Below are 26260 nucleotides of genomic sequence, written 5' to 3'. Positions count from 1 at the left end.
TCTCTCTCGGGAGGGCTGATCTGGAGTCCGTTCAGGGCTCCGGGGAGGGGAATCTGTCACCATCGTCATCATCAACCTTCTTCCTCCATCATCAATTTCATGATGCTCACCGCCGTGCGTGAGTAATTCCATCGTAGGCTTGCTGGACGGTGATGGGTTGGATGAGATTTATCATGTAATCGAGTTAGTTTTGTTAGGGTTTGATCCCTAGTATCCACTATGTTCTGAGATTGATGTTGCTATAACTTTGCTATGCTTAATGCTTGTCACTAGGGCCCGAGTGCCAATATTTCAGATATGAACCTATTATGTTTTCATGAATATATGTGAGTTCTTGATCCTATCTTGCAAGTCTATAGTCACCTATTATGTGTTATGTTCCGTTAACCCCGAAGTGACAATAATCGGGATACTTACCGGTGATGACCGTAGTTTGAGGAGTTCATGTATTCACTAAGTGTTAATGCTTTGGTCCGGTACTCTATTAAAAGGAGGCCTTAATATCCCTTAGTTTCCAATAGGACACCACTGCCACGGGAGGGTAGGACAAAAGATGCCATGCAAGTTCTTTTCCATTAGCACGTATGACTATATTCAGAATACATGCCTACATTACATTGATGAACTAGAGCTAGTTCTATGTCACCCTATGTTATAACTATTGCATGAGGAATCGCATCCGACATAATTACCCATCACTGATCCATTGCCTACGAGATTTTCACATATTGATCTTCGTTTATTTACTTTTCCGTTGCTACTGTTACAATCACTATGAAACCAAAACTATTACTTTCGCTACCGTTACCGCTACTATCATATTACTTGCTACTGAATACTTTGCTGCAGGTATTAAGTTTCCAGGTGTGGTTGAATTTACAACTCATTGCTAATACTTGAGAATATTCTTTGGCTCCCCTTCTATCGAATCAATAAATTTGGGTTGAATTCTCTACCCTCGAAAACTGTTGCGATCCCCTATACTTGTGGGTTATCAAAACCATTTTCTGGCATTGTTGCTGGGGAGCATAACTCTATTCTTTGAGTCACTTGGGATTTATATCTGCTGGTCACTATGAAGAACTTGAAAGATAAAAGAACCAAGATTTTTCCCTCAACTACGAGGGGAGGTAAGGAACTGCCATCTAGCTTTGCACTTGATTCACCTTCTGTTTTGAGTAAACTTGTGACACCTACTCTTGCTATTCATTCTAATATGTCGCATGTTATTGATGATGCCACTTCTGCTTTGCATGATACTTATGATGAAACTACTTCTATGCTTGATAATATTGTGCCACTAGGTGAATTTCTTGATGAACAACTTGCTAGGGTTAGAGAGAATGAAATTATTGAAACTGATAATATTGATGAAAGTGATGATGAAGATTCTCCCCCTAGATATGAATTTCCTGTTGTGCCTAAGGGTTATGTTATGGATGAAGAAACTGCTAGAGACTTCTTAGCTTGCAATGATAGATCTGATCTTAAGAAATTATAAGCTAAGCTTAAAGAAAAGTCTTTGAATGCTAGAATAAAATATGACCCTGCTTTTGCTACTTCACCTATCTTTATTTACGATAAGGATTATGATTTCTCTGTTGACCCTGATTTAATTACTTTGGTTGAATATGATCCTTTTTATGGCTATGAATCTGAAACTGTTGTGGCACATCTTACTAAATTAAATGGTATAGCCACCCTGTTCACTAATGATGAGAAAACTCACTATTACTTTATCCTTAAGTTGTTTCCGTTCTCGTTAAAGGGTGATGCTAAAACATGGTTTAATTCTCTTGATCCTGGTTGTGTGCGTAGTCCCCAGGATATGATTTATTATTTCTCTGCTAAATGTTTCCCCGCTCATAAGAAACAAGTTGCCTTAAGGAAAATATATAATTTTGTGCAAATTGAAAAAGAGAGCCTCCCACAAGCTTGGTGGAGGCTTCTCCAATTACTTAATGCTTTGCCTGATCATTCTCTCAAGAAAAATGAAATACTTGATATCTTTTATAATGGACTAACCGATGCTTCCAGAGACCACCTGGATAGTTGTGTTGGTTGTGTTTTCAGGGAAATAACAGTTGATCAAGCTGAATTGCTATTGAATAATATGTTGAGTAATGAAAATGATTGGGCACTTCCTGAACCAACTCCTAAGCCAACTCCGAAGAAAAGGGGTATTCTATTTCTCAGTCCTGAAGATGTCCAAGAGGCAAAGAAATCTATGAAATAAAAACGTATTAAAGTTGAAGATGTTAAGAATGTACCACCTATTGAAGAAATACATGGTCTTGATAACCCGACACAGGTAGTAAAGGTAAATTCTCTCTATAGATTTGATGAAGGTGATATTCCTCGTTATAAGTTTGCTAGCTAATGATTGGATGAGTTTGATAATTTTATTGTTAAACAAGAAAACTTCAATGCTTATGTTGGTAGACAATTGAAATATAATGCTCATATGCTTGAACACTTGAGTGATTATATGTCTAGAGTTAAAGGTGAGCTTAAACTTATTAGTAAACATGCTTCTATGGTTACCACTCAAGTAGAACAAGTACTTAAAGCTCAGAATGATTTGCTCAATGAATTAAATAATAAGAAAAATGATAATGTTGTTAGAGTTATGACTAGAGGGGGTAAAATGACTCAGGAACCTTTGTATCCTGAGGGCCACCCTAAGAGAATTGAGCAAGATTGTCAGAGAACTAATGTTGATGCACCTAGTTCTTCTAATAAGAAGAAAAAGAAAAATGATAGGACTTTGCATACTTCTAGTGAACCTGTTGTTGACACACCTGAGAATCCCAATGATATTTCTATTTCTGATGCTGAAACACAATCTGGTAATGAGCATGAACCGAGTGATAATGTTAATGATGATGTTCATGTTGATGCTCAACTTAGCAATGATAATGATGTAGAGATTGAACCTGCTGTTGATCTTGATAGCCCACAATCAAAGAATCAATGTTATGATAAGAGAGACTTTGTTGCTAGGAAGCACTGTAAAGCCATGGGTTCAGAAACCCATGCCTTTTCCTCCTAAACCATCCAAGAAAAAATATGATGAGGATTTTGAGCGCTTTGCTAAAATGATTAGACCTATCTTTTTGCGTATGTGTTTGACTGATATGCTTAAAATGAACCCTTATGCTAAGTACATGAAGGATATTGCTACAAATAAAAGAAAGATACCGGAAGATGAAATTTCCACCATGCTTGCTAATTACACTTCTAAGGGTGGAATACCAAAGAAACTTGGAGATCCAGGAGTACCAGCTATACCATGCTCCATTAAAAGAAACTATGTTAAAACTGCTTTATGTGATCTTGGAGCCGGTGTTAGTGTTATGCCTCTCTCTTTATATCATAGACTTGATTTGAATAAGTTGACACATACTGAAATATATTTGCAAATGGCTGATAAATCGACTGATATACCTGTCGGTATTTGTGAGGATGTGCCTGTTGTGGTTGCAAATGTTACTATTTTAACGGACTTTGTTATTCTTGTTATTCCTGAGGACAATAGTATGTCTATTATTCTTGGAAGACCCTTTTTGAATATTGCAGGGTCTGTTATTGATTGCAACAAAGGCAATGTCACTTTTCATGTTAATGGTAATGAGCATACGATACACTTTCCGAGGAAACAACATCAACTTCACAGTATTCATTCTATTGGAAAATTTTCAACAATTACTATTGGAGGTTTTAAATTTCCTCTTCCTGCTGTCAAGAAGAAATATGATATTCTTTTTGTTGGGGGCGTGCATATCCCTGTTGAGATAACCTAGTGTGATTCGAAATTTCTCCGGTTTCATGCGATTCGGAATGAGTTTGTTAACAAGACTTGATCAACCTTGTTAGTGGATTCCTTTTGGTGAGCATGAGATGGATGAAGTTAGAAAGCACAACTTTCTGTACCCTCCTTTTACTTTCTGTTATTTATATTAAATAAAGTAAAAATAGTATTTTCTGTGTGTTTTCTGAATTATCCTTGCAATAAAAAAATACACCGAAAATAAAGGTTCTCCAATTGCCCTGAAAATGAAATATGATTTTTTCCAGAATATTTAAGAATTATTGGCACTAAGAACACATCAGGGGGACCCACCATGTGCCCACGAGCGTGGAGGGCACACCCCTACCTCGTGGACCCCACGTGGGTCCCCTCCACTTATTCTTGCACCCACACACTTCGTCTTTCTATAGAAAAAATCACCCACCAGCTCAAACCTGAGTTCTAGCTCATCTTGTTGCCTCATATTTTTCTAGATTATAAGAGCATGGTAGCACATGATTTTATTGTTAAGAATAAGAAGAAGATGCTTAACTATAGACTGATATTGAATAAGAATCACTTTGAGACTATTACCTTGCCTGCTCCCTCTTTGTTCAACATATTTTCAGGCATGTACCTTGCTTAATTTGCCAGAGGCCGTTCAGGCATACCAGAGCCTGACATCAGCTCTAGAGCCGGAGCCATTATCTAATCCTCACCGTCAGTCTTTTTATTAGTGGGATCCAGAGGAGATCGCCAATCAGTGGCACCCCAAAGGCCCTCCTCAGTACACCGGAGAGAGCAGTTTGATCTGTGAGCATAGACCAACTTAGGCCAAAAGCCTAAGCTTGGGGGAGTACGTATTTCTCACTGACATTACATTCATGTTCACACACTCAGGCCAGTTGTCGGTGCTCATACTTTTTCATTGTATCATCCATGCTAGTTTATTTTCTTTTAAGCTTTCTTCTTGTGTGTTTGAAAAACCTTAAGAAAAACAAAAAAATAGTTGTAGCTTTTAGATAGTTTACTTTACCATGAATTACAATTTCCAGTCAGCCATTGATCTTCAGGGGTGCTCTGCATTTATGTTTTGCAGTCTCAGAAAGGGCTAGCGAGATACCATCTTGTATTATGATTGTTTTGAGAAAGTGTTGTCATCCAAGATTTATTATTATTGCTCACTAGTTGATTATGCCATTGATGTGAGTAAACATGAGACCTAAATGTTATTTTGAATATGGTTAGTTCATAATATTTGCTAAGAACTTGAATGCTGGCTTTACATATTTACAACAACAAGAGCAAACAGAGTTTGTAAAAGTTTTTCTTTATCACTTTCAGTTTATCAACTGAATTGCTTGAGGACAAGCAAAGGTTTAAGCTTGGGGGAGTTGATACGCCTCCGTTGTATCTACTTTTCCAAACACTTTTGCCCTTGTTTTGGACTCTAACTTGCATGATTTGAATGGAACTAACCCTCACTCACACTGTTTTCAGCAGAATTGCCATGGTGTTATTTTTGTGCAGAAATAAAAGTTCTTGGAATGACCTGAAAATCAACGGAGATTATTTTTGGAATATATAAAAAATACTGGCGAAAGAATCAAGGCCAGGGGTCCCACACCCTATCCACGAGGGTGGTGGGCGAGCCTACCCCCCTGGGCGTGCCCCCTGCCTCGTGGGCCCCCTGGTACTCCACTAACCTCAACTCCAACTCTATATATTCACGTTCGGGGAGAGAAAAAATTAGAGAGAAGGATTCACCGCGTTTTACGATATGGGGCCGCCGCCAAGCCCTGATCTCTCTCGGGAGGGCTGATCTGGAGTACGTTAGGGACTCCGGAGAGGGGAATCCGCCGCCATCATCATCATCAACCTTCCTTCATCACCAATTTCATGATGCTCACTGCCGTGCGTGAGTAATTCCATCATAGGCTTGTTGGACGGTGATGAGTTGGATGAGATTTATCATGTAATCGAGTTAGTTTTGTTAGGGTTTGATCCCTAGTATCCACTATGTTTTGAGATTGATGTTGCTATGACTTTGTTATGCTTAATGCTTGTCACGAGGGCCCGAGTGCCATGATTTCATATCTGAACCTATTATGTTTTCATGAATATATGTGAGTTCTTGATCCTATCTTGCAAGTCTATAGTCACCTATTATGTGTTACGATCCGTTAACCCCGAAGTGATAATAATCGGGATACTTACCGGTGATGATCATAGTTTGAGGAGTTCATGTATTCACTAAGTGTTAATGCTTTGGTCCGGTACTCTACTAAAAGGAGGCCTTAATATCCCTTAGTTTTCAATAGGACCCCGCTGCCACGGGAGGGTAGGACAAAAGATGACATGCAAGTTCTTTTCCATAAGCATGTATGACTATATTCGGAATACATGCCTACATTACATTGATGAACTGGAGCTAGTTCTGTGTCACCCTTTGTTATAACTATTGCATGAGGAATCACATCCGACATAATTATCCATCACTGATCCATTGCCTACGAGCTTTTCACATATTGATCTTCGTTTATTTACTTTTCTGTTGCTACTGTTACAATCACTATAAAACCAAAACTATTACTTTCGCTACCGTTACCTCTACTATCATATTACTTGCTACTAAATACTTTGCTGCAGATATTAAGTTTCCAGGTGTGGTTGAATTGACAACTTAGCTGCTAATACTTGAGAATATTCTTTGGCTCCCCTTGTGTCGAATCAATAAATTTAGATTGAATACTCTACCCTCTAAAACTGTTGTGATCCCCTGTACTTGTGGGTTATCAGTCTTCTAACCTTGCCCAGCCGAAGATCTGATCCATCTGGCTATGGATGATCGCATGCATGCGCCTGTAAGAGTCCTTGCCTGCACGCGAGCCATTTTCCTAGGCTGCCGCCGCGCGGGAGGACATCTCTGCTGCATTCGCGGCACGGCGGGACATTTCTGCTGCTTCCGTGGCGCGTCCGGACTAGTGTGCTGCATCGACGGCGCGGCTGGACCTCCGTGCTACTTCGGCGGCGCGGCGGGACCTCTGTGCTGCTACCGCCGTGCGGCGGGACATGCCGGCTGCTTTCGCGGCGAGGCGGGACATCTTCATGCTTCCGCTTCCATGCTCGTATCTCCCTGGTGGCAATCTCTCGACCCAGAACTCACGCTTGTCATGGCAGACGCAAGGGAACGATGATGAATGACTTGTTTGTTTTTATGGATGAGGACTTGAGGAGGAATGTGCGGTCATCTTGGAGTAGTAGTATTTATAAATGAGTACTAATACACTTCTAAGTGTGAAACCGTTTAGGTTTTGATCAGTGTGAACAGGTTTGCAATTAAATATAGTGTGGCAGTAATTTGGAATCTGATGGGATGCAGGCTCAAAATTTATTGACAGATATAACTTTGGCACTATTCTCGAAAGGCGTAACATGGGAACGCCTTCTCGGCCGCGTACGTGGAGTTTGCACCATAGGGTGCACCGCAATAGGCAATGTCAGCACACGTCTTGTTCCAACAACCATGCGCGCTCGTTATTATCATCGCGCGTACTTCTTTTAATTAGAATGTGTGTGCTCTTCTAGCGCACACACGTTGATCTATATAATTGTTTCTGTTTGTTGTGGCTAATCGCAAACAGTTCATCCGTGTGAAGTGTATGCCATCAATCACAGACACTTTGATCTGGCTGAACCATTTCTGATCTGTTGCCTAATCACAAACAGTTAATCCTTCTGAAGCGTATGCCCTTAATCGCACACACCTTTATCTAGCTACCCGTTTCTATTGTTCCTCTTCATTATAAACAGTTCATCCGAGTGAACCGTATGTTGTATATTGCACACGCCTTCATCTGGTTGCCCGTTTCTTTTGCTCTGCCTCATCGCAAACAGTTTATTGAACTGAACCGTATGTCCTGCATCGCACACACAATTACAATCGGAACTGTGTTTGATGCATCCGGCATCGCAAACGTTTTGCATCTTTTTGACGGTTCTTTTACACCATTGTTTACGATTATTGCGTCGCACACAGTTTCGTCGAAGGGTCTCTGATCGTAGTGTCGCATTAGCAGCAACCTACAGTACTGAGATATTAAGGATAAGCTCACTATTGAAAATTTCATCCTATTGATGAATATCTAGGATGCTATCAGCGAGGTGCAACTTGTGCCAACCCAAGAAGATAGTTGGAAGTGGAATTTGGAATCTTTTGGTCGCTTCTCATAAAAATCGACGTACAAAGTTAGGTTTTAAGGAATCCAAATTTGTGCCTCCATAGCCGCATTATGTAAGAAATGGGCTCCCCTTCATTGCAAAATGTTCATTTGGTTAACAACCCGGAAAAGGAGCTGGACCGCCAATCGCCTCGCTAGAAGAAACCTCCCTCATAACGAGAATTGTTGTTTGCGGTTCTTCACATGAGGATGTGGACCATCTTCTTGCGGGCTCTGTTGTTGCATGCATATTTCTAGGATAAACTACCCAAACTGATGCTATTTGAAAGTACTCCACCGGTGCACACTCCAAGACTTAGAGGCGATTTTCGGCAGGATTACCTTTAGATGTAACTGACCTATGTGTAACCTAGGTGCCCCCGGTGTTTATAAACCGAGGGGTGTAGACTATAGAGGCCAACATATTCACACATGATCTCATGATAGATCAACGTGTACTTTGCAGTCCCCCAATCAATATAATCAAAACATGGCATAGGGTATTATCTCTTTGAGAGAGTCCGAACCTAGGTAAAATCATATGTCTCTATTACCATCTGCCAAGACTTCCAGCTCGGGACTTCATACCTGAGATTTGTTGGATTTGACACCATCAAAAGTCTTCAAAGACAAACTCTCCTCGCTGGATCGATTGTTAGATCAAATGAAATGGGATGCTCATATGTGGTTTAAAGTTGGGGCCAAGTGCCTCCAGCCCCCTTTTGATTAGGGTCGTTCAAATAATTGTGAGTGTGTAATGTGTTGGGTTCTAAGTTGTGCTATAACTTAAGAACCTTGTTACTCTTCTTCTAGTATAATCACATGCAACCATTTTGTATTTATATTTGGTTTAGAAAACAGTCTTGCTAAATCTCAATCAACCAAGATTTGATTATGTCGGAATCGATGTTTATATTCATGAGATCTTACATCGAGATATGTGCTATTTTTTCTTTTCAGTTTTTTTCTTACATATTATGTCATTTAACTGAGACTTGATTGAATCTCAGTCAACTGGGACCTAGCCATACCACATTCCTTTTACCGCCCACAGACATTGACCAAATTTAGAATTGCAAAATGTATTTATTTTTCAAGAGTACGTCACTACGTACTATACTTTTATAGAAGACAGAAGACAATTACAAGAGACCACCTCTCAGTTGCGAACAGCATGTGTAGGACACACATCCAATTAGAAGATTAGCCACCACACACCTAACAACACAATGCGAGGAACCTGCCCTAAGCAAAGAAAAAAAAACAAAGCCGCGTCTCGACCAGTACAAGTCACCTCGAAGAGCAACAACGGCAACTGGACCTCCCATGCCGGTGCACCAGCCACCCTTGAATGCCTAATAGGAGATGGCGAGTGGGTGGCGGGACTTGATTGGTCCCGAAAAAGCCATTGTCTTTGATTCCCCGGCAGCGACGTACATTGCGCCAATGATGATCCATCTGGAGCAGCAGCAAGCACCGAAGAACCGTAGCACAGAACCTGGAAGCCGTGTCTCCTCACACAATGCTCCCAACAGAGTAACGATGCCGAGACTCCGCCATCACCGATCTAAAAATGAACCAAGGCTTTCGCCCAGAGACAACAACCCAAAGCGAGAGAGAGAGAGAGGGGCGATGCCGACACACCTCTGTGACGCCTTCAAGGAAAGGAACGACACCCATAGGCGTTGTTGCCGCCAGCACCGACTGAAGTCGGGCAGGATTTTCATCCGTAATGTCGCGCACCTCCATCCCTGCCCACCGGTTTAGGGCCACTATCCATGTAGAGGCACTCCACCGCTACCACAACACCCTGCCATTGAGATCATAATGTGGTGGAACACTGACAACCGACAACCCACACAACCGAAGGCACGCAACCCAACTTCCTGCGTCCGCACAACAAAGAACCCACACCTCTGGAGCAACCTTCACTACCAGCGCAACTAGAGACTGCCGCACCGCCTGCAACAACCAAAGCTCCAACTCCCAACAGGCCACAATGCAGATGCCGCAACACTGAGCCCCGGTACGGCAACAAAAGGCCCCAGGTCGATCTTGAACCCCATATCCATATCCAGATTGCACATCCGCCTCCAACAACAGCACTGACACCACCAGGAGGCCACTATCGCTCACCTCCTTGAGCCACCACAACAGGACCCAGGCCCCATACCAGGCAGCCATCACCGCTCACCTGGCCAAGCGCCACTGCACCGCTGCCTCCTTGGCCGCGCCGCGCCGCATCCGCCATCTCCCATGCGTGCACCTCCCGGACCGCACCAGCCGCCTACACCTGATCTACACGCTCCCTACCGCGCTCCACCGCACCACTGCTCGCCTCTATACCACCGCACTGGAGAAGCTCACCCGCGTCGCCCCGCATGACGCCTAACCCCCACGCGAGGGAGGCCCGTCAGGGCTCGCCGACCACGCCCGCCGCCTTTGACGGCTGGGCTCCGCCACCACCGCCGTCACCAGCGGCAGCGGTGGCGAGGGGATCTCAAGGAGGGTGGGGTTTCGGGGATAGGGTTGGGGCCTCCGTTGCCGCCCGCTCGAGTGGCTCGGGAGGGGAAAGTACAGAAACATGTACTCCCTTCGTCCCATAATATAAATCGTTTTTTGACACTACACTACACTAATGCAAACTAAATTAACTGCAAAATGTATCAAATCGAGCAAGAAGACTATGGTGCTTTGAGATTGTTGTCAACATGGTCTCACTTGCTCAGAAATAAGACCAGATCTTATTGGATTCTTTTCCTTGTACCTCGCGGCGCAGCTCACAAAAGCCATCAGATTCACGCAGCCCAGTACGACCATCATCCAGAAGAAGCGATCCAAGTGACCCTCGTTCAGGTCGTTGGGGATCCACCCCGGCGTGCCGCCCGTCGACGTCGCCCACTGCACGACCGTCAGTAGGAATGAGCTCAGGTAATCGCCGGCCGCTATCGCGAGGAACCCGAGCGCCGTGCACACGGTCTTCATCGCGGCCGGCGCCTGGCTGTAGAAGAAGTCGAGCTGCCCGATGGTAGTGAGGACCTGGCCCACGCCCATCAGCACGTACTGGGGCGCCTGCCACAGCACGCTGGTCGCATTCGGTGACAGCGGCGACGACTTTGCCGCTCGGAGGCGTGCTGTTTCGACAAGCGCCGCGGCGGCCATGGCGAGCACGGGCATGGCGAGGCCGGTACCGATCCTCTGCAGCCCTGAGATGCCCTTCTCCCTCCCCGTGAGCCTCCTGGCCGCAGGAACGAATGCCCGGTCGTAGAGCGGGACCAGGGCGATGATGGTGAGCACCTCAAAGGTGGACATGGACGCGGGCGGGACGCGCACGGAGCCGACGGCGGCGTCCATCGCTATGCCTTGCTCGACGAATGTCGACGAGACCTGCGCTAACACGGCATAGAAGAACACGACGGTCGCCCAGAGCGGAAGCATCCGCACGAGAATCTTTGTCTCCTCGACCTGCGTCACGATGCAGAGTTTCCACGGGCTGTGTGGCGTCCGGCCGGCTGCCGTCTCCACCTCCTTGCCCGAAGCCACGATAACGGCGGCCTTGTCGAAGAATCTGATCAGGCAAGCAGCACATTTGTATTGAACGGTGAATTTGACGAAAGCAACTACAAGAAAACAGGATTGTGGTAACTGACCGGAGATCAGTGGTATGCTCGATCCTGTGAACTGCGAGGTCCTCTTCCCACGGGTCGTAGAGAAGAGAGCTGTCGGACGGCGGCTCGAGGCCAAACTTTCTCACGGCAGCGACGACGACCTGGCACACTCTGGTGAGTGGGCTGCCGCGGGGTCGGTGAAACCTGCACGTCCGCGATCCGACGACCAGGCATGAAAGCCCGACGGCGAGGACGGCCGCCGGGATGGTCAGCCCTAGCGCCCAGCCGTAACGATCTTGCACCCACACGATGCCGGTGCTGGATACCAGCGATGCGCAGTACATGTTGAAGACGTACCAGTTGAAGAAGGAGCCCTTCGTCACGCGCTCCGATGGATCGCCGTCGTCGAACTGACCGGCGCCGAAGGACATCAGGCACGGCCTGAGGCCGCCCAACCCAAAGGCAACCATGTAGAGGCCCAGAAACAAGATGTACTCCTGAGCCGACACGATGTTGGACGAGGTGAGGCCTGTGAACGACGAGCCGTTCTTGACGAGCAGCGGCAGGTACGCTGAGAGTGCTGCCATGAGCATGCCCTGCCCAAAAACAGAGTGGCCAAATTCTCACAATCTGGCAGAATTCAAGTCTGAATTTTCTCAATTAGGATCATGCAGGATAAAATGAAATTTCTACAATGTCAGAACGACATTCTGAATTGCTCCACTGGGACATGACATAGAGATTCAGACTCTGGTACAGAGTGATTATTAATTGTTGTGCAGAGTGGTTGGAAGGAACCTACTGCGACGCCGACGGAGCAGGAGACGACCATGGTGCGGTACCTTCCCCAGTAGGAGTCGGCGACGACGGCGCCGGCGAGGGGAGTGAGGTAGCAGGTGCCCTTCCAGGTGGAGACGCTCCTCGCGGCGGCGACGTTGGTCTGGCCCAGGACGGTCGTGAGGTACGTGACGAGGTTGTAGGAGACGCCGTGGAAGGCCAGGCAGTAGCAGAAGTCGGTACCTGCATGCACATGCACATCATCGTTCCAAGATGCGGCCGGAACCAAATTAATCACCACGCCATCCACCTGCGCGAGTTGCCAAGAACAGTTGAATTGCCAAGAGAGTTTTAGTCTCGTTGAAATCTCAATCGGAACAAGAAACAAATTACCGAGGACTGCGCGGCATGCGCGCCATCCACCCGTGCGATTCTTCAGCGCCGGGTTCCCGTCGAAACCAAGAGACCCGTCGGTGGTGTATGCCTCCACTGCCTGCGACGGCGATCCCCATCAAAATTAGGAGCCAAACATCATCCATGGGTCAAAATTGAATAAGAGAGAAAAGAGTTTATCACGAGGGAGGCAGAGGAGAGGGGGACGAGACCTCGGGAGGTGGGCGGTCGAGCAGGGGCACCGTGTGCTCGCCGGCGGAGGCCATGCCGAGAGCTTGGGACCGTTCGACTTTTGCTTGTGCACTTGGCAGTGGAGTGGGTGGAGATTACTGTAATCGAAAGGTAGCTAGGCGCCAATGAGTGAGCTCTTTTTTCTTTAGCAATCACCATCGGCTATTTATTCAATCGATGGCGCCGCTATAAACGAAAAAATTTAGCTCAGGATGAACAGTAAATTCCGACAAAAATGAAAATTCTGAAATTGCTTGGTGGAAAACATTGATAAATGTTTCAAGTACTTGTAAATTTGCATCATGAAATGACATTTGTGGAAGCCGTGGCAAAAAATCTACAAATGTCATTTCACTGTGAAACTTTGCAAGCATTGACAACACTTTTCAATAAATGCAACATTGTGAAACAGAAAGGAAATACATGTTAACCTCACATACAAGTTGGCCTCAAACACATTCTTTCAAGGTTCATGCTAAATCAACTTAACTAAAAAGACAACCTTTTGAGCATGGCTAAAATAGTTCAGGTGGAGAGGATACTTATCAAGACAATATAATTAATTCCCTAAAAAAGACAATATAATTAATGAATTAGTGTACTCACTTTAATATGATTGTAGTCTATGTTAACAAGGACAAGCCTTGTGAGTTTCCTTTGTCAATCATAGGTGTATCATCATGCCTCACCGTTAAGTCATGAGCAATGTCACTGACAACAGAGCACTGCAAAAAAAAAACCTTGAGCTTGAACCTGAGTTTCAGAAGGAAAGGAAGCGAGGAGCTCACCACCGACTTGTCGCCAACGAACTGCTGCTAGATCTTGAGAGGGGGAAGACGTACCACCATTGGATTGCTGTACATGAGATGGTGCAGCCTCATATGAGGAGGATGCGAAGGGCACATAGTGGGGGCGGAGCTTGACAATGAATCTGGACCGCCGTCGCCGTCTGCAAGCGAGAGGGGCTCAAATGGGGCAGTTACACCATTATTGGCGAATTTCAGCGCCTACCTTGTGTTGGGGAGGGGACTCGAAGAAGAAGGATAGTGACTAAAAAATAACTATAAGTCAGAGTCCTTTTTGCATCTGATTCCATCTGATTCCCTCCACTAAGATCTGTGCCATCTGATTCCACTAAGATCTGGGCCATCTGATTCCAATCCGACGGTTTGGATTGATATCTTCAATCTCTTTTACAAGATGCCCAGTTTCCATCCTAGTCACTCCAGGATCTTGTCCCATATCCCGAACTTTGCGTCTTAGAAAGTAGAAACCGATGTCTTCAATTAATACATCATTTTTGTCTTTAGCAATTGAGGGAGTCCTGGATTAGGGGGTGTTCGGGTACCCGGACTATACCTTCAGCCGGACTCCTGAATTATGAAGATACAAGATTGAAGACTTCGTCCCATGTCCGGATGGTACTTTCCTTGGCGTGGAAGGCAAGCTTGGCGATGCGGATATTCAAGATCTCCTACCATTGTAACCGACTCTATGTAACCCTAACCCTATCCGGTGTCTATATAAACCGGAGGGTTGTAGTCCGTAGGACAGAATCAACTCCATACACAATCATACCATAGGCTAGCTTCTAGGGTTTAGCCTCCTTGATTTCGTGGTAGATCTACTCTTGTACTACCCATATCATCAATATCAATCAAGCAGGAGTAGGGTTTTACCTCCATCGAGAGGACCCGAACCTGGGTAAAACAAAGTGTCCACAGTCTCCTGTTACCATCCGGCCTAGACGCACAGTTCGGGACCCCCTACCCGAGATCCGCCGGTTTTGACACCGACATTGGTGCTTTCATTGAGAGTTCCTCTGTGTCGGCGCCTTTAGGCCCGATGGCTCCTTTGATCTTCAACAACGACGCGGTCCAGGGTGAGACTTTTCTCCCCGGACAGATCTTCGTCTTCGGCGGCTTCGCACTGCGGGCCAATTCGCTTGGCCACCTTGAGCAGATCGAAAGCTACGCCCCTGGCCGTCAGGTCAGGTTTGGAAGCCTAAACTACACTGCTGACATCCGCGGGGACTTGATCTTCAGCGGATTCGTGCCACAGCCAAGCGCGCCGCGCTGTCTCGACGGGCATGATATAGCTCTGCTGCCGAACAGCGCTTCGGAGGCCGCACACGCATCGGTCTCGACCATTGATTCGGAACCTACTGCGCCGACCGAGGATCAGCGGTTGGACGCTGCCTCAGGGGCTGCGATCTCAGAGGCGATCGAGCCGAACTCCAACTCCGCACTCCGCGTGGCCCGTGACTCCGAGGAGCCGGATTCCTCTCCGAACTCCGAGCCCCCCTCACCCCGCCAATCGAATCCGATTGGGCGCCGGTAATGGAGTTCACTGCCGCGGACATCTTTCAGCATTCGCCTTTTGGCGACATCCTGAATTCTCTTAAAGTCTCTCTCTTTATCAGGAGAGCCCTGGCCGAACTACGGTCAGCAAGGATGGGATACAGACGGTGAGGAAATTCAAAACCCACCCACCACCCACTTGGTAGCCACTATCGACGATTTAACCGACATGCTTGACTTCGGCTCCGAAGACATTGACGGCATGGACGACGATATAGGAGACGAACAGGAACCAGCACCTGTAGGGCGCTGGAACGCCACCTCGTCATATGACATATACATGGTGGATACTCCAAAAGACGGAGATGGCGATGGAACAATGAGGGATGACGCCCCCAAGAAACAGTCAAAGCGCCGACGTCAGCGGCGCTGCTCTAAATCCCGCCAAGGCACAAACGGTGATTCCGGCATGGGAGATAATACTACCCCGGATAACGCCGAAGAACACCCACCCCAGCAAGATTCGGCACAGGAAGATGGAAAAGCCAGCCCTCATGAGAGAGCGGCAGACCGAGAGGTCGAGGATGATAACTATACTCCTCCCTTCGAAGACGAGGCAAGCCTCGATGACGACGAATTCGTCATACTATCAGACCCTGCCGAAGAAGAGCGCTTTAAACGCAGGCTTTTAGCCACGGCAAGCAGCCTCAAGAAAAAGCAGCAACAACTTAGAGCTGCCCAAGAATTGCTAGCTTACAAATGGACTGAAGACCTTGCGGCCGAAGAGTATGAACTCGAACGCCCCTCCAAGAGTTACCCGAAGCGCAGGTCACTACCCCGATCAGAAGAGGAAGAACCTACATCACCAGCGCATGACATGGTAGACCGGCCACCTCGCGGCCGCGACAGAGAGGCCTCTCAGCCTTCCACCCAAGCCACGCCCCGACGCCGCACAACTAAGGCGCGGGAAAATGCGCCCGACCTGCGGGACATACTGGAGGATAAGGCAAGACAAACAAGATCGATCTACGGATCGCGCAGGCGCCCTACGGCATGTGACAATCTTCACGACGGATACAACAAATCCGGCCGGGCCGAACACAACAAACATAGCTCTTTCGAGCTGCGTCGTGATATAGCCCAGTACAGAGGCGCCGCGCACCCGCTATGCTTCACGAATGAAGTAATGGATCATAAAATCCCAGAGGGCTTCAAACCCGTAAACATCGAATCATACGATGGCACCACAGACCCGGCGGTATGGATTGAGGATTATCTACTTCGCATCCACATGGCACGCGGCGATGATCTCCACGCCATCAAGTACCTCCCGCTCAAACTTAAAGGACCGGCTCGGCATTGGCTTAACAACTTGCCAGAAGACTCAATCGGTTCTTGGGAGGACCTGAAAGCCGCATTCCTCAACAACTTCTAGGGCACTTACGTGCGACCGCCGGACGCCGACGACTTAAGCCACATAATTCAGCAGCCAGAAGAATCAGCCAGACAATTCTGGACACGGTTCCTAACTAAGAAAAACCAGATAGTCGACTGTCCGGACGCAGAGGCCCTAGCAGCCTTCAAGCATAACATCCGCGACGAGTGGCTTGCCCGGCACCTGGGACAAGAAAATCCGAAATCCATGGCAGCCCTCACGACACTCATGACCCGCTTTTGCGCGGGAGAAGACAGCTGGCTAGCTCGCAGTAACAACCTATCAAAGAACCTTGGTAATTCGAATACCAAGGACAAAAGTGGCAGGACACGTCGAAGCAACCAAAAGTGCCGCGTTAACAACGACAGCAATGAAGACACGGCAGTCAATGCCGGATTCAGAGGCTATAAATCCGGTCAACGGAAAAAGCCATTCAAAAAGAATACTCAGGGCACGTCCAGTTTGGACCGAATACTCGATCGCTTGTGCCAGATACATGGCACCCCCGAAAAGCCAGCCAATCACACCAACAAGGATTGTTGGGTGTTCAAGCAGGCAGGCAAGTTAAGAGCCAAAAACAGAGACAAGGGGCTGCACAGCGACGACGAGGAGCCCAAGCCGCCGAACAATAATGGACAGAAGGGCTTTCCCCCACAAGTGCGGACGGTGAACATGATATACGCAACCCACATTCCCAAGCGGGAGCAGAAGCGTGCGCTACGGGACGTATATGCGATGGAGCCAATCGCCCCAAAGTTCAACCCATGGTCCTCCTGCCCAATCACTTTTGATCGAAGGGACCATCCCACTAGCATCCGTCACGGCGGCTTCGCCGCATTGGTTCTTGACCCAATCATCGACGGATTTCACCTCACAAGAGTCCTCATGGACGGTAGCAGTAGCCTGAACCTGCTTTATCAGGACACAGTGCGGAAAATGGGCATAGATCCCTCAAGGATCAAACCCACAAGAACGACCTTTAAAGGCGTCATACCAGGTGTAGAAGCCAACTATACAGGCTCAGTAACACTCGACGTGGTCTTCGGATCCCCGGACAATTTCCGAAGCGAAGAGTTAATCTTCGATATAGTCCCGTTTCGCAGCGGCTATCACGCCCTGCTCGGACGAACCACATTCGCAAAATTCAATGCGGTGCCGCACTACGCATATCTCAAACTCAAGATGCCAGGCCCTCGAGGAGTAATCACGGTCAACGGAAACACCGAACGCTCTCTTCGTACAGAGGAGCATACGGCGGCTCTAGCAGCGGAGGTACAAAGTAGCCTTCTTAGGCAATTCTCCAGTCCGGCCATTAAAAAGCTAGACATTGCCAAGCGCGCTCGGAGTAACCTACAGCAGGACTACCTGGCACACTCTGAGCAAGCGTAGCAATGCGGCCCCAACCCCAGCTTTCGCGACCTAGCGAAACCAATACCTCGCGTACATAACTACGCCCTTGAAATACCACGGGCACAGGGGAAGGGGCAAAATAACGGCACGCCCAACATACGGCGTAAAACGTACCAGGGGCTGCCGGATTCCTTTTTTAATTTTTTCTTACTTTCAGGACTCCATACTTCGGACGACCTGTTCGGCAATTAGATTGCCGCACAAACAATGCAAGATCCAGGAAGGCAGACAAGCCATGCCGCATCATGAAACTACCAGGTGGTCTCTGTTACGGGCGATATACCTACATAATTCCGCGGCCTGCCCCTGGTCAGGACATACTGAATAGTCCAATATCTTTTGCTTACCGCACAATCTGTATCGTTCGGCTTTGATAAATAGCCTCTCCATAGACAATGCCTAGCTTTTTGTCTATTTTTTGCATTACTCTTTTCATATATATGCTCATTAATGACATGTCGCGCCCGTGCATTGTGGTACGGCAAGTACGCCAGGGGCTTCATTACCCTTTAATATGGTGTGAGAAGTCCGTACACTTTAACAAGTGCGGCACCCCGAACTTATAGCACTATATGCATCGGCTCCGAATCATGATTTGGGTCAATAGTTGGGTTTGCCCGGCTCCTATGTTTTGGTGCCTTACGTTCCGCTATATCGGCTAAGGTAGCACTAGGAGAACCACTGCGATTGTGCCCCGGTTGAGCTGGGTTAAGCACCTCAGTGGAGAAAGCTAAAACTGACTGTCATGATGAGGCGAGAGACCGGTCGCTGTTCGAGAGGTTTTTCGAGTCCCTAAAGGCTTATGCCGCTTCGAGCGAGGAGCTGGATGACCCCAGCCTAGGCGTGGATAGCGCCCCGAATTCGGTCTTCCGAACTAGGGGCTTCGCCGAAATTTAAAATTATAACGTTCTATGGCTAAGTGAGAGTGTTCAAGCATTATAGTTCGATTGCCTGGTTCGTCGTGCTGAGCGCCTCCCTCGAAGGACCCAACCATGGGAAAAAGAGCGCCCAGATTTATCACCGAACACCCCAGCACTCGTGGCATGGGGGCTGAAGCCGACGACTGGCCATCTCTCAATTTTTGATAAACGGTCGCACAGAAAATAATATTTTAAATTCAATAAGCATTGCTTAGCGCATATGAACAAGTTTTCAGCGCACAGGATAAACACGAGCGAATTCATTCAAAAATTACATCCTTGGTGCACTCATCTGCCACAAGGCGGGCACCCGCAAGAACATCCTTATAGTAGTTCTCCGGCTTGCGATGCTCCTTCCCCGGCGGCGGCCCGTCCGTCACAAGCTTCTTGCCGTCCAGCTTACCCCAGTGCACCTTTACACGGGCAAGGGCCCTACGGGCACCTTCGATGCAGACAGAGCGCTTGATAACCTCGAGCCTTGGACATGCCTCCACCAGCCGCCGCACCAGCCCGAAGTAGCTCCCAGGCAGGGCCTCTCCGGGCGATAGCCGAACTATGAAGCCCTTCATGGCCTGTTCGGCCGCCTTGTGGAGTTCGACCAGCTGTTTCAGCTGGTCGCTCAAGGGCACAAGGTGTCTGGCCTCAGCATACTGAGACCAGAACACCTTCTCCGTCGAGCTGCCCTCTTCAGCTCGGTAGAATGCGGCGGCATCAGATACGCTGCGGGGAAGATCTGCGAATGCCCCTAGAGAACTCCGGATTCGGGTAAGTAACAAGTAGTTTACTTTTATATTTTTTCTTTGCATAAAGAATGCCTTACCCGCTGCTATCTTTTTCAAATCCTCCAATTCTCGGAGGGCCTTTTGGGCTTCGGCCTTGGCAGACTTGGTAGTCTCGAGGGCCGTCGTGAGCTCGGACGCTTGGGTCTTCGACTCAAGCTCCAAAATCTCATGTTTTTTCATGAGAGCCTGAAGCTCTTGCTGCATCTCGCCGACCTGAGACCCAAGTTTCTCTCGCTCGGTGGGCTCCGTGGCCATTTTCTTTTCGGCCTCGGATAGCGCCTGCTTGAGGGTCGCTACCTCAATCGTGGCCCCTACAATAAGCAGTTTAATCCTGTTATTTTTTGCAATCACGCCTCTCTATAGGCACCTTTTTATAAGGTATTTCCTACCTTCTTTCTCCTCAAGCTCCTGCTTGGCAAGGCCGAGCTCTTGCTCGGACCGCTCGAGTCCCTGTTTTAGGGTATCCACCTCCGCAGTCAGTGCGGCGGTGGCTAGCAGCGAAGCCTGCATACGCATATTGACTCTTTATTATTAGACTCCTGCGAAATTTGATAGATCCTCTATTCGGCTTTCCTTTCCGGACGCCAAACAAAGCATCAGGGGCTACTGTCTATGCGGTAATATTTTTACAAATTTTTACTTACCTCGAAGCCTGTTAGGAGGCCAGCGCAAGCTTCATTCAGCCCGCTCTTGGCGGTCTGAACCTTCCGGATCACCGTACTCATAATAGTACGATGCTCCTCGTCGATGGAGGCGCCTTCAAGCACCTCCAGCAGATTGTCCGGTGCCTCCGGTTGGACGGAGGCTGCCGGCTCAGAAGGCTTGCTCCTCTTGGAAGGAGTTCGCCCGCCGTTGTCCGGAATTGTTGAAGATTCCGGCTCGGTGTCCGGCTTAAAGCCGGACTTGGAGCCCTGAGGGGTCTTGTCCCCTTCACTCCTGGGGTCCGGGAGGTCGCCTTGCGGCCCCTCCAGGACCACCTCCTCCTGCCCCGGAACTCGTTGCGACGCCACTTCGGCGTCATCCATAGTGCGGGGAGAGACAGCGGGCGGAAAAGAGTTCACGTCCGATGAATCCAGGGAGCCGCTCGACGAATCGTTGAGTGCGGCTCGGGGCGGGCTGCATGATCACATTCGACATTAGGGAAAGCTGCGCAATAAAGGAACATCATGAGTTACTCTGATACTCGAACTTACGATTTCGCCGGACGCTTGGTCCTGTCCGGCCACTCCTCTTCGCCCTCTTCGGCGTCAGGGGTGTAGTCCGGCGGAGGGGTCTTCCTTTTCCTGGACCCCTCGGCCTCCCCCGTTGGGGCGGCCTTCCTATTCTCTCCTCCCTCCACTGGAGGGGGAGAGTTTTCTTCTTCCTCCTCCTCGTTCTCGCAGGAGGAGGGCACCTCGGACTCGTCAGATGACGAGCCCGACACCACCACGTTGCGGGCATTCCTTCGAGTCCCTGTGGTCTTCTTCTTCTTGGCCTTCTTCTCCGGCACCACATAAGGCGCCGGAGCCAGCAGCTTCACTAGTAGAGCTGGGGCTGGGTCTTCGGGCAGCGGAGCCAGACAGTTAACCGGTCCAGATATTGCCCGCCAAGCCTGTCAAAGGTAAGGGAGTTTAGATCCCGCATAGAGTCAAACTATGAAAAAAGCTTAAACATCCTGTAAAAGATGTAGATGGCTTACCTCGTTACCGTGACGCTGCGAGTTGTATCCGCGGTCCTCGGAAGCGGATGCGGGAGCCTCGGCGCCCTTGAATAGCATCCTCCAGGCGTCTTCGTACGTCGTGTCGAAGAGCCCGCTGAGGGTTTGATGCTGCACCGGGTTGAACTCCCACAGATTAAAATCCCGTTGTTGGCACGGGAGGATCCGGCGGATGAGCATAACCTGGATTACATTAACAAGCCGGACTGGCTTGTTCACCAGGGACTGGATGCATGTTTGCAATCCGTCACCTCTTTTTCGTCACCCCACGACAGGCCCGTCTCTTTCCAGGACATAAGCCGCGTGGGGGGTCCGGATCGGAACTCGGGGGCTGCGGTCCATTCCGGATCGCGCGGCTCGGTGATATAAAACCACCCGGCTTGCCATCCCTTTAGGGTCTCCACGAAGGAGCCCTCGAACCATAGGACGTTGGCCATCTTGCCCGCCATGGCGCCTCCGCACTCCGCCTGGCTGCCGCGCACCACCTTGGGCTTGACGTTGAAGGTCTTGAGCTAGAGGCCGAAATGGGGGCGGACGCGGAGAAAAGCCTCACACACGACGATAAACGCCAAGATGTTGAGGATGAAGTTCGGAGCCAGATCGTGGAAATCCAGGCCGTAGTAGAACATGAGCCCCCGGACAAATGGGTGGAGTGGAAAACCCAGTCCGCGGAGGAAGTGGGGGAGAAATACTACCCTCTCATGAGGCCTTGGGGTGGGGATAAGCTGCCCCTCTTCGGGAAGCCGGTGCGCGATGTCCTTGGACAGATACCCGGCCTTCCTTAGCTTCTTGATTTTTCCCTCCGTAACGGAGGAGACCATCCATTTGCCTCCCGCTCCGGACATTGCTGGAGAAGGTTGAGGTGGGAAGTGCGGGCTTGGGCGCTGGAGCTCGGGTGCGCGAGAGATGGATAGGCAAGGGAGGAAGAAGGCGTAGGTGAAAAGGGTGAATTCTTATCCCCTTATATAGGCGGATGCGGTTATGCGTCCCCACCTGCCTAAGAAAACTCGCTTGCCTCCCGAGCGCCATGATAAATGGCGCGGTTGGGTTACCCACGTCCGTATTGATGAGAATCCCGTGAAAAGGGTACACGATCTCTGCTTTGACAAGACGTGCCAAGGAAACCGCCTCGCAAAACATGCTGAGGTGGAAAAATAAAAACGATTCGAGTAAAGGGCTTGGCTGTAGTGTGATGGCGCACTGCAGGATACGTCGGCAGATTTGATTTGTGCTAATATTATTCTCTTTATGGCAATATGTGGAGACTCATTTTACAGAGCCGGACACTACTCTTGATGATTAAAATCTTCTATGAAGGACTTGGAGGAGGAACCCGCCTTGCAATACCGAAGACAATTTGCGCGCCGGACTCATCGTCATTGAAGCATGGTTCAGGGGCTACTGAGGGAGTCCTGAATTAGTGGGTGTTCGGGTAGCCGACTATACCTTCAGCCGGACTCCTGGATTATGAAGATACAAGATTGAAGACTTCGTCCCGTGTCCGGATGGGACTTTCCTTGGCGTGGAAGGCAAGCTTGGCGATGCGGATATTCAAGATCTTCTACCATTGTAACCGACTCTATATAACCCTAACCCTATCCGGTGTCTATATAAACCGGAGGATTGTAGTCCGTAGGACAGAATTAACTCCATACACAATCATACCATAGGCTAGCTTCTAGGGTTTAGCCTCCTTGATCTCGTGGTAGATCTACTCTTGTATTACCCATATCATCAATATCAATCAAGCAGGAGTAGGGTTTTACCTCCATCGAGAGGGCCCGAACCTGGGTAAAACAAAGTGTCCCCAGTCTCCTATTACCATCCGGCCTAGACGCACAGTTCGGGACCCCCTACCCGAGATCCGCCGATTTTGACACCGACAGCAACCCTTGTCCCAATCCGGCCAACTCAGGTTCATGACGATTGATGTTTGCTCTGTGCGAAGCACATACCTTGTGCTAGCTAACACAATGTGGGCAAATCGTACAAAAAAAATATAGAAAAAATGTGGGCTCAACAACTCCAGGTTGCAAGGAACAGAAAAGGCTACATCTACAAAAATTTCTGTATTGGAGGAGTTTACGCGTTGACGTTGCGTCTCACAATGAAAATCAAGGGGGTTAGTTTGAAAAATCAAGGGGATAAGGAGACATACGCCCGGAAATCAATCTTCAATATATCTAGCCTTATTGCAAGGAGAATGAGGTCTAGAAAATCTTGTTCAATTATATTTGTGTGAGTATGCCATTATACTATGGCCTAAGTTTTTACAAAGTTTGTGGCTACGCCTTTATCAGATATGATGTGTTTAGGGGTGAGGTTGTGCAAAAGAGCATTTGGGCAATTTGGCATAGAGCTTGTGTTTCCTTAAAAAGTGGAAGGCGGTAGTTAGGTGCTGCAAATGTTGAGCTAAGTCTAAATTGTACATCGAGATACCATCCATGAACAATACTCCCTCCGTTTCTAAAACTTGTCTTTCTAGTCATTTCAATAAGTGACTACATACGGAGTAAAATGAGTGAATCTACACTCTAAAATATATCTACATACATCCGTATGTAGTAGTCATTTGAAATGTCTAGAAAGATAAATATTTAGAAACGAAGAAAGTAGAACATACTTGCTGATTTTTAAAAGAAAGCGATAAACTATTTTTATGAAAAATACGAAACTCCATATATTAAAGTTGACCGTTCTTTACAATGGCTATCCTTACACAGATTTAAAACTACACAAGAGTCCTTGGAGAATTGACGTCGTCTTTTTCTTGCATTCGCCAACGGCATGCCTTGAGCAATGCTCCATGCTGCCTGTAGACATTCGAAGCATCATCAGAGACACGAAAACATTATTGACGCAACGCCCAAGACATTGTCAGCCCTCTCTGGCTTGCCATGGAGACGCCAGCGTGATGACGAGTATCACTTCTTGATGTTGGTGTTGCAGAAAAAGTTGACTTAGTCATGTGCGCTAAATTCATATCCTGTAATGAGTACATCATATACGCCCTTCGTCCCATAATAAAAGAACGTTTTTGATATTTTCTTATATTATATAGGACAGAGGGAGTAGTGCGTGAGCATTAGGCAGAAAGTATTTTCATCGTATGCAATGCTTAAGCAAGCGTATAATTTACTAATATACAGAGTAATTCGGATTAACTTCGTTGTCTGGAAATGGCATGCATCCAAAATTGCTTAGCGGCGATAAATCGCATGCACTTCTGCACCTAAGAAAATATCTGTCGCATGCACTTCGATTAACTCACGATATGGCAATGAGTACGAAAAGGCCATCACACAATCAACCAAACACGAAGGCGATGAGTAGGAAAAGCCCACCACACGATCAGTCAAACATGAACAATCGGTGACTTAATTTCCACGATCATTGCTGGCATGGTTCATCAGTACTTCCATTACAATCAAGCGAAAGCTGCGAACGAGACCGACTTGGACTAGCATGCAGGCTGCTCTGACGGGGTTACATTATTTAGAAGCCAATGCGTAAACATGCATGCATGGCCGAATTAAGCTGCGGACGAGTGACGAGAAGCTCCACTGACTGATTGACTGACTGACGGAAGACGGGAAGAGCGCTCCCAGTCTCCGGCTACTTTCCTCCGGCGCCGTGGAGGCCCTGGAAGTAGCCCTGCGGGTTGGACTCGAACCCGGGACGGGAGATGTAGGCGCCGTCGCCGCCGGGCGCCTTCATCATGCCGCCGCTGCCACCGCCAGTGCCGGACGACTTCCCGGCGCCCCCGCTGCCGCCTGACCCCTTCGCTCCGCCTCCGCCTCCGCCTCCCTTTGCTCCTCCTCCTCCCCCTCCGACGCTCCTGCCGCCTCCACCTCCACCGCCACCGCCTCCTCCTCCCCCTTTGCCGCCACCTCCACCGCCGCCCTTGCCACCCATGTCTCTCGCCTTGATCGGTCTAAGCAGAAGCTTCTCTTGGCTGGACTAGACTGTGGTGTTGCGTAGAGAATGAGTGCCGTGCTGCCCTTTTATAAAGGTTTCAGAGGTGAGAGCTCGCCGGGAAGCGGGAACAATCAAAGACTGCAGCGAGCGTGTGCATGCATGGCGCCGCCCGCGCCGCCCGTTGGACCCCTGCATGCCAATGGTTGCAGTCTGTAGACATTCCCGACAAGGAAGAATTACTCCGGCCAAGCTCGGATGAGCTCTCACCTAGCAATCTGCGCGCATTCGTATCCGTGAGATTTTAAGCTCGAGTTTGACTCTCTTCAGAATCCGCTGGTCTTTTTGACTGTGGAGGAGTACTTTGACCATTTCCGGGAGCCTCGGTCCAGCCCAGGCTGCAGCCCACCCACGTTGTGATGCAAGGCTTCTGAACGAACCCGTCAGCTAGCACATGGCAGATTGGGCCGGCCCACTTCAACGTCTATCTTTAAGTGAAGCTATCCCCAAATCACTAGTTTTTTTTTCTTTTGGCGAATGACCCGAAATCACTAGTTGGCTGTGGACTTGCCTAAAAAAACTAGTTGACCGTGGACAACTGTGCTTCGCAGAAAAAAAATGTGTTTTTGTGGAAGTACTTTTTTTTCGAGAAGCACTGGCAAAAGAAAATTTGCTCCAAAACATAGGAAAAATTAGATAAAAATTAAGAAGCCAAAAAACCAAAAAGAAACAATCTAAAACTAAAAAAACACATACAGGAAAATAAAAAGATCCACATCCAGA

The 26260-nt window shown here is 48.2% G+C and overlaps 2 protein-coding genes across 4 annotated transcripts; both read right to left on the bottom strand.

The window, feature by feature from the left end:
- Positions 1-10656: 10656 nt before the first annotated feature.
- Positions 10657-13158, bottom strand: LOC125523020 (protein NRT1/ PTR FAMILY 8.3-like). 3 transcript variants are annotated; one of them, XM_048688054.2, is made up of 5 exons: positions 13001-13158; positions 12789-12888; positions 12421-12638; positions 11661-12214; positions 10657-11578 (listed from the first exon to the last, which is right to left on the bottom strand). In XM_048688054.2, the coding sequence occupies exons 1-5, from the start codon at positions 13052-13054 to the stop codon at positions 10717-10719; spliced, it is 1788 nt and encodes a 595-aa protein (XP_048544011.2). In that variant the 5' UTR covers positions 13055-13158; the 3' UTR covers positions 10657-10716. The 3 variants fall into 3 exon arrangements, with proteins under 3 accessions (XP_048544011.2, XP_048544013.2, XP_087392267.1); XM_048688056.2 differs by having other exon boundaries at positions 12421-12705; positions 13001-13086; XM_087536141.1 differs by having other exon boundaries at positions 12421-12888.
- An 11806-nt stretch (positions 13159-24964) lies between these two features.
- On the bottom strand, positions 24965-25767 carry LOC125519137 (uncharacterized). Its single transcript, XM_048684016.2, has one exon. The coding sequence runs from the start codon at positions 25475-25477 to the stop codon at positions 25178-25180; it is 300 nt and encodes a 99-aa protein (XP_048539973.1). The 5' UTR covers positions 25478-25767; the 3' UTR covers positions 24965-25177.
- Positions 25768-26260: the final 493 nt, after the last annotated feature.

The sequence above is a fragment of the Triticum urartu genome, chromosome 7A (genome assembly GCF_056163025.1).
Source record: "Triticum urartu cultivar PI428250 chromosome 7A, HENAU_Tu73, whole genome shotgun sequence".
Taxonomy (NCBI): domain Eukaryota; kingdom Viridiplantae; phylum Streptophyta; class Magnoliopsida; order Poales; family Poaceae; genus Triticum; species Triticum urartu.
Note: the sequence above shows the minus strand (reverse complement) of the source record. Positions and strands in the feature narration are given on the sequence as shown.

Excerpts from the sequence above, each read along its gene's own strand:
- LOC125523020 (XM_087536141.1), bottom strand. The coding sequence starts at position 13,054 with ATGGCCTCCGCCGGCGAGCACACGGTGCCCCTGCTCGACCGCCCACCT. Across the intron at positions 12,215-12,420 it reads CCTGCTCCGTCGGCGTCGCA|GGCATGCTCATGGCAGCACT; the intron begins GTAGGTTCCTTC and ends GTTTTTGGGCAG. Across the intron at positions 11,579-11,660 it reads GAGCATACCACTGATCTCCG|ATTCTTCGACAAGGCCGCCG; the intron begins GTCAGTTACCAC and ends TTGCCTGATCAG.
- LOC125519137 (XM_048684016.2), bottom strand. The coding sequence starts at position 25,477 with ATGGGTGGCAAGGGCGGCGGTGGAGGTGGCGGCAAAGGGGGAGGAGGA.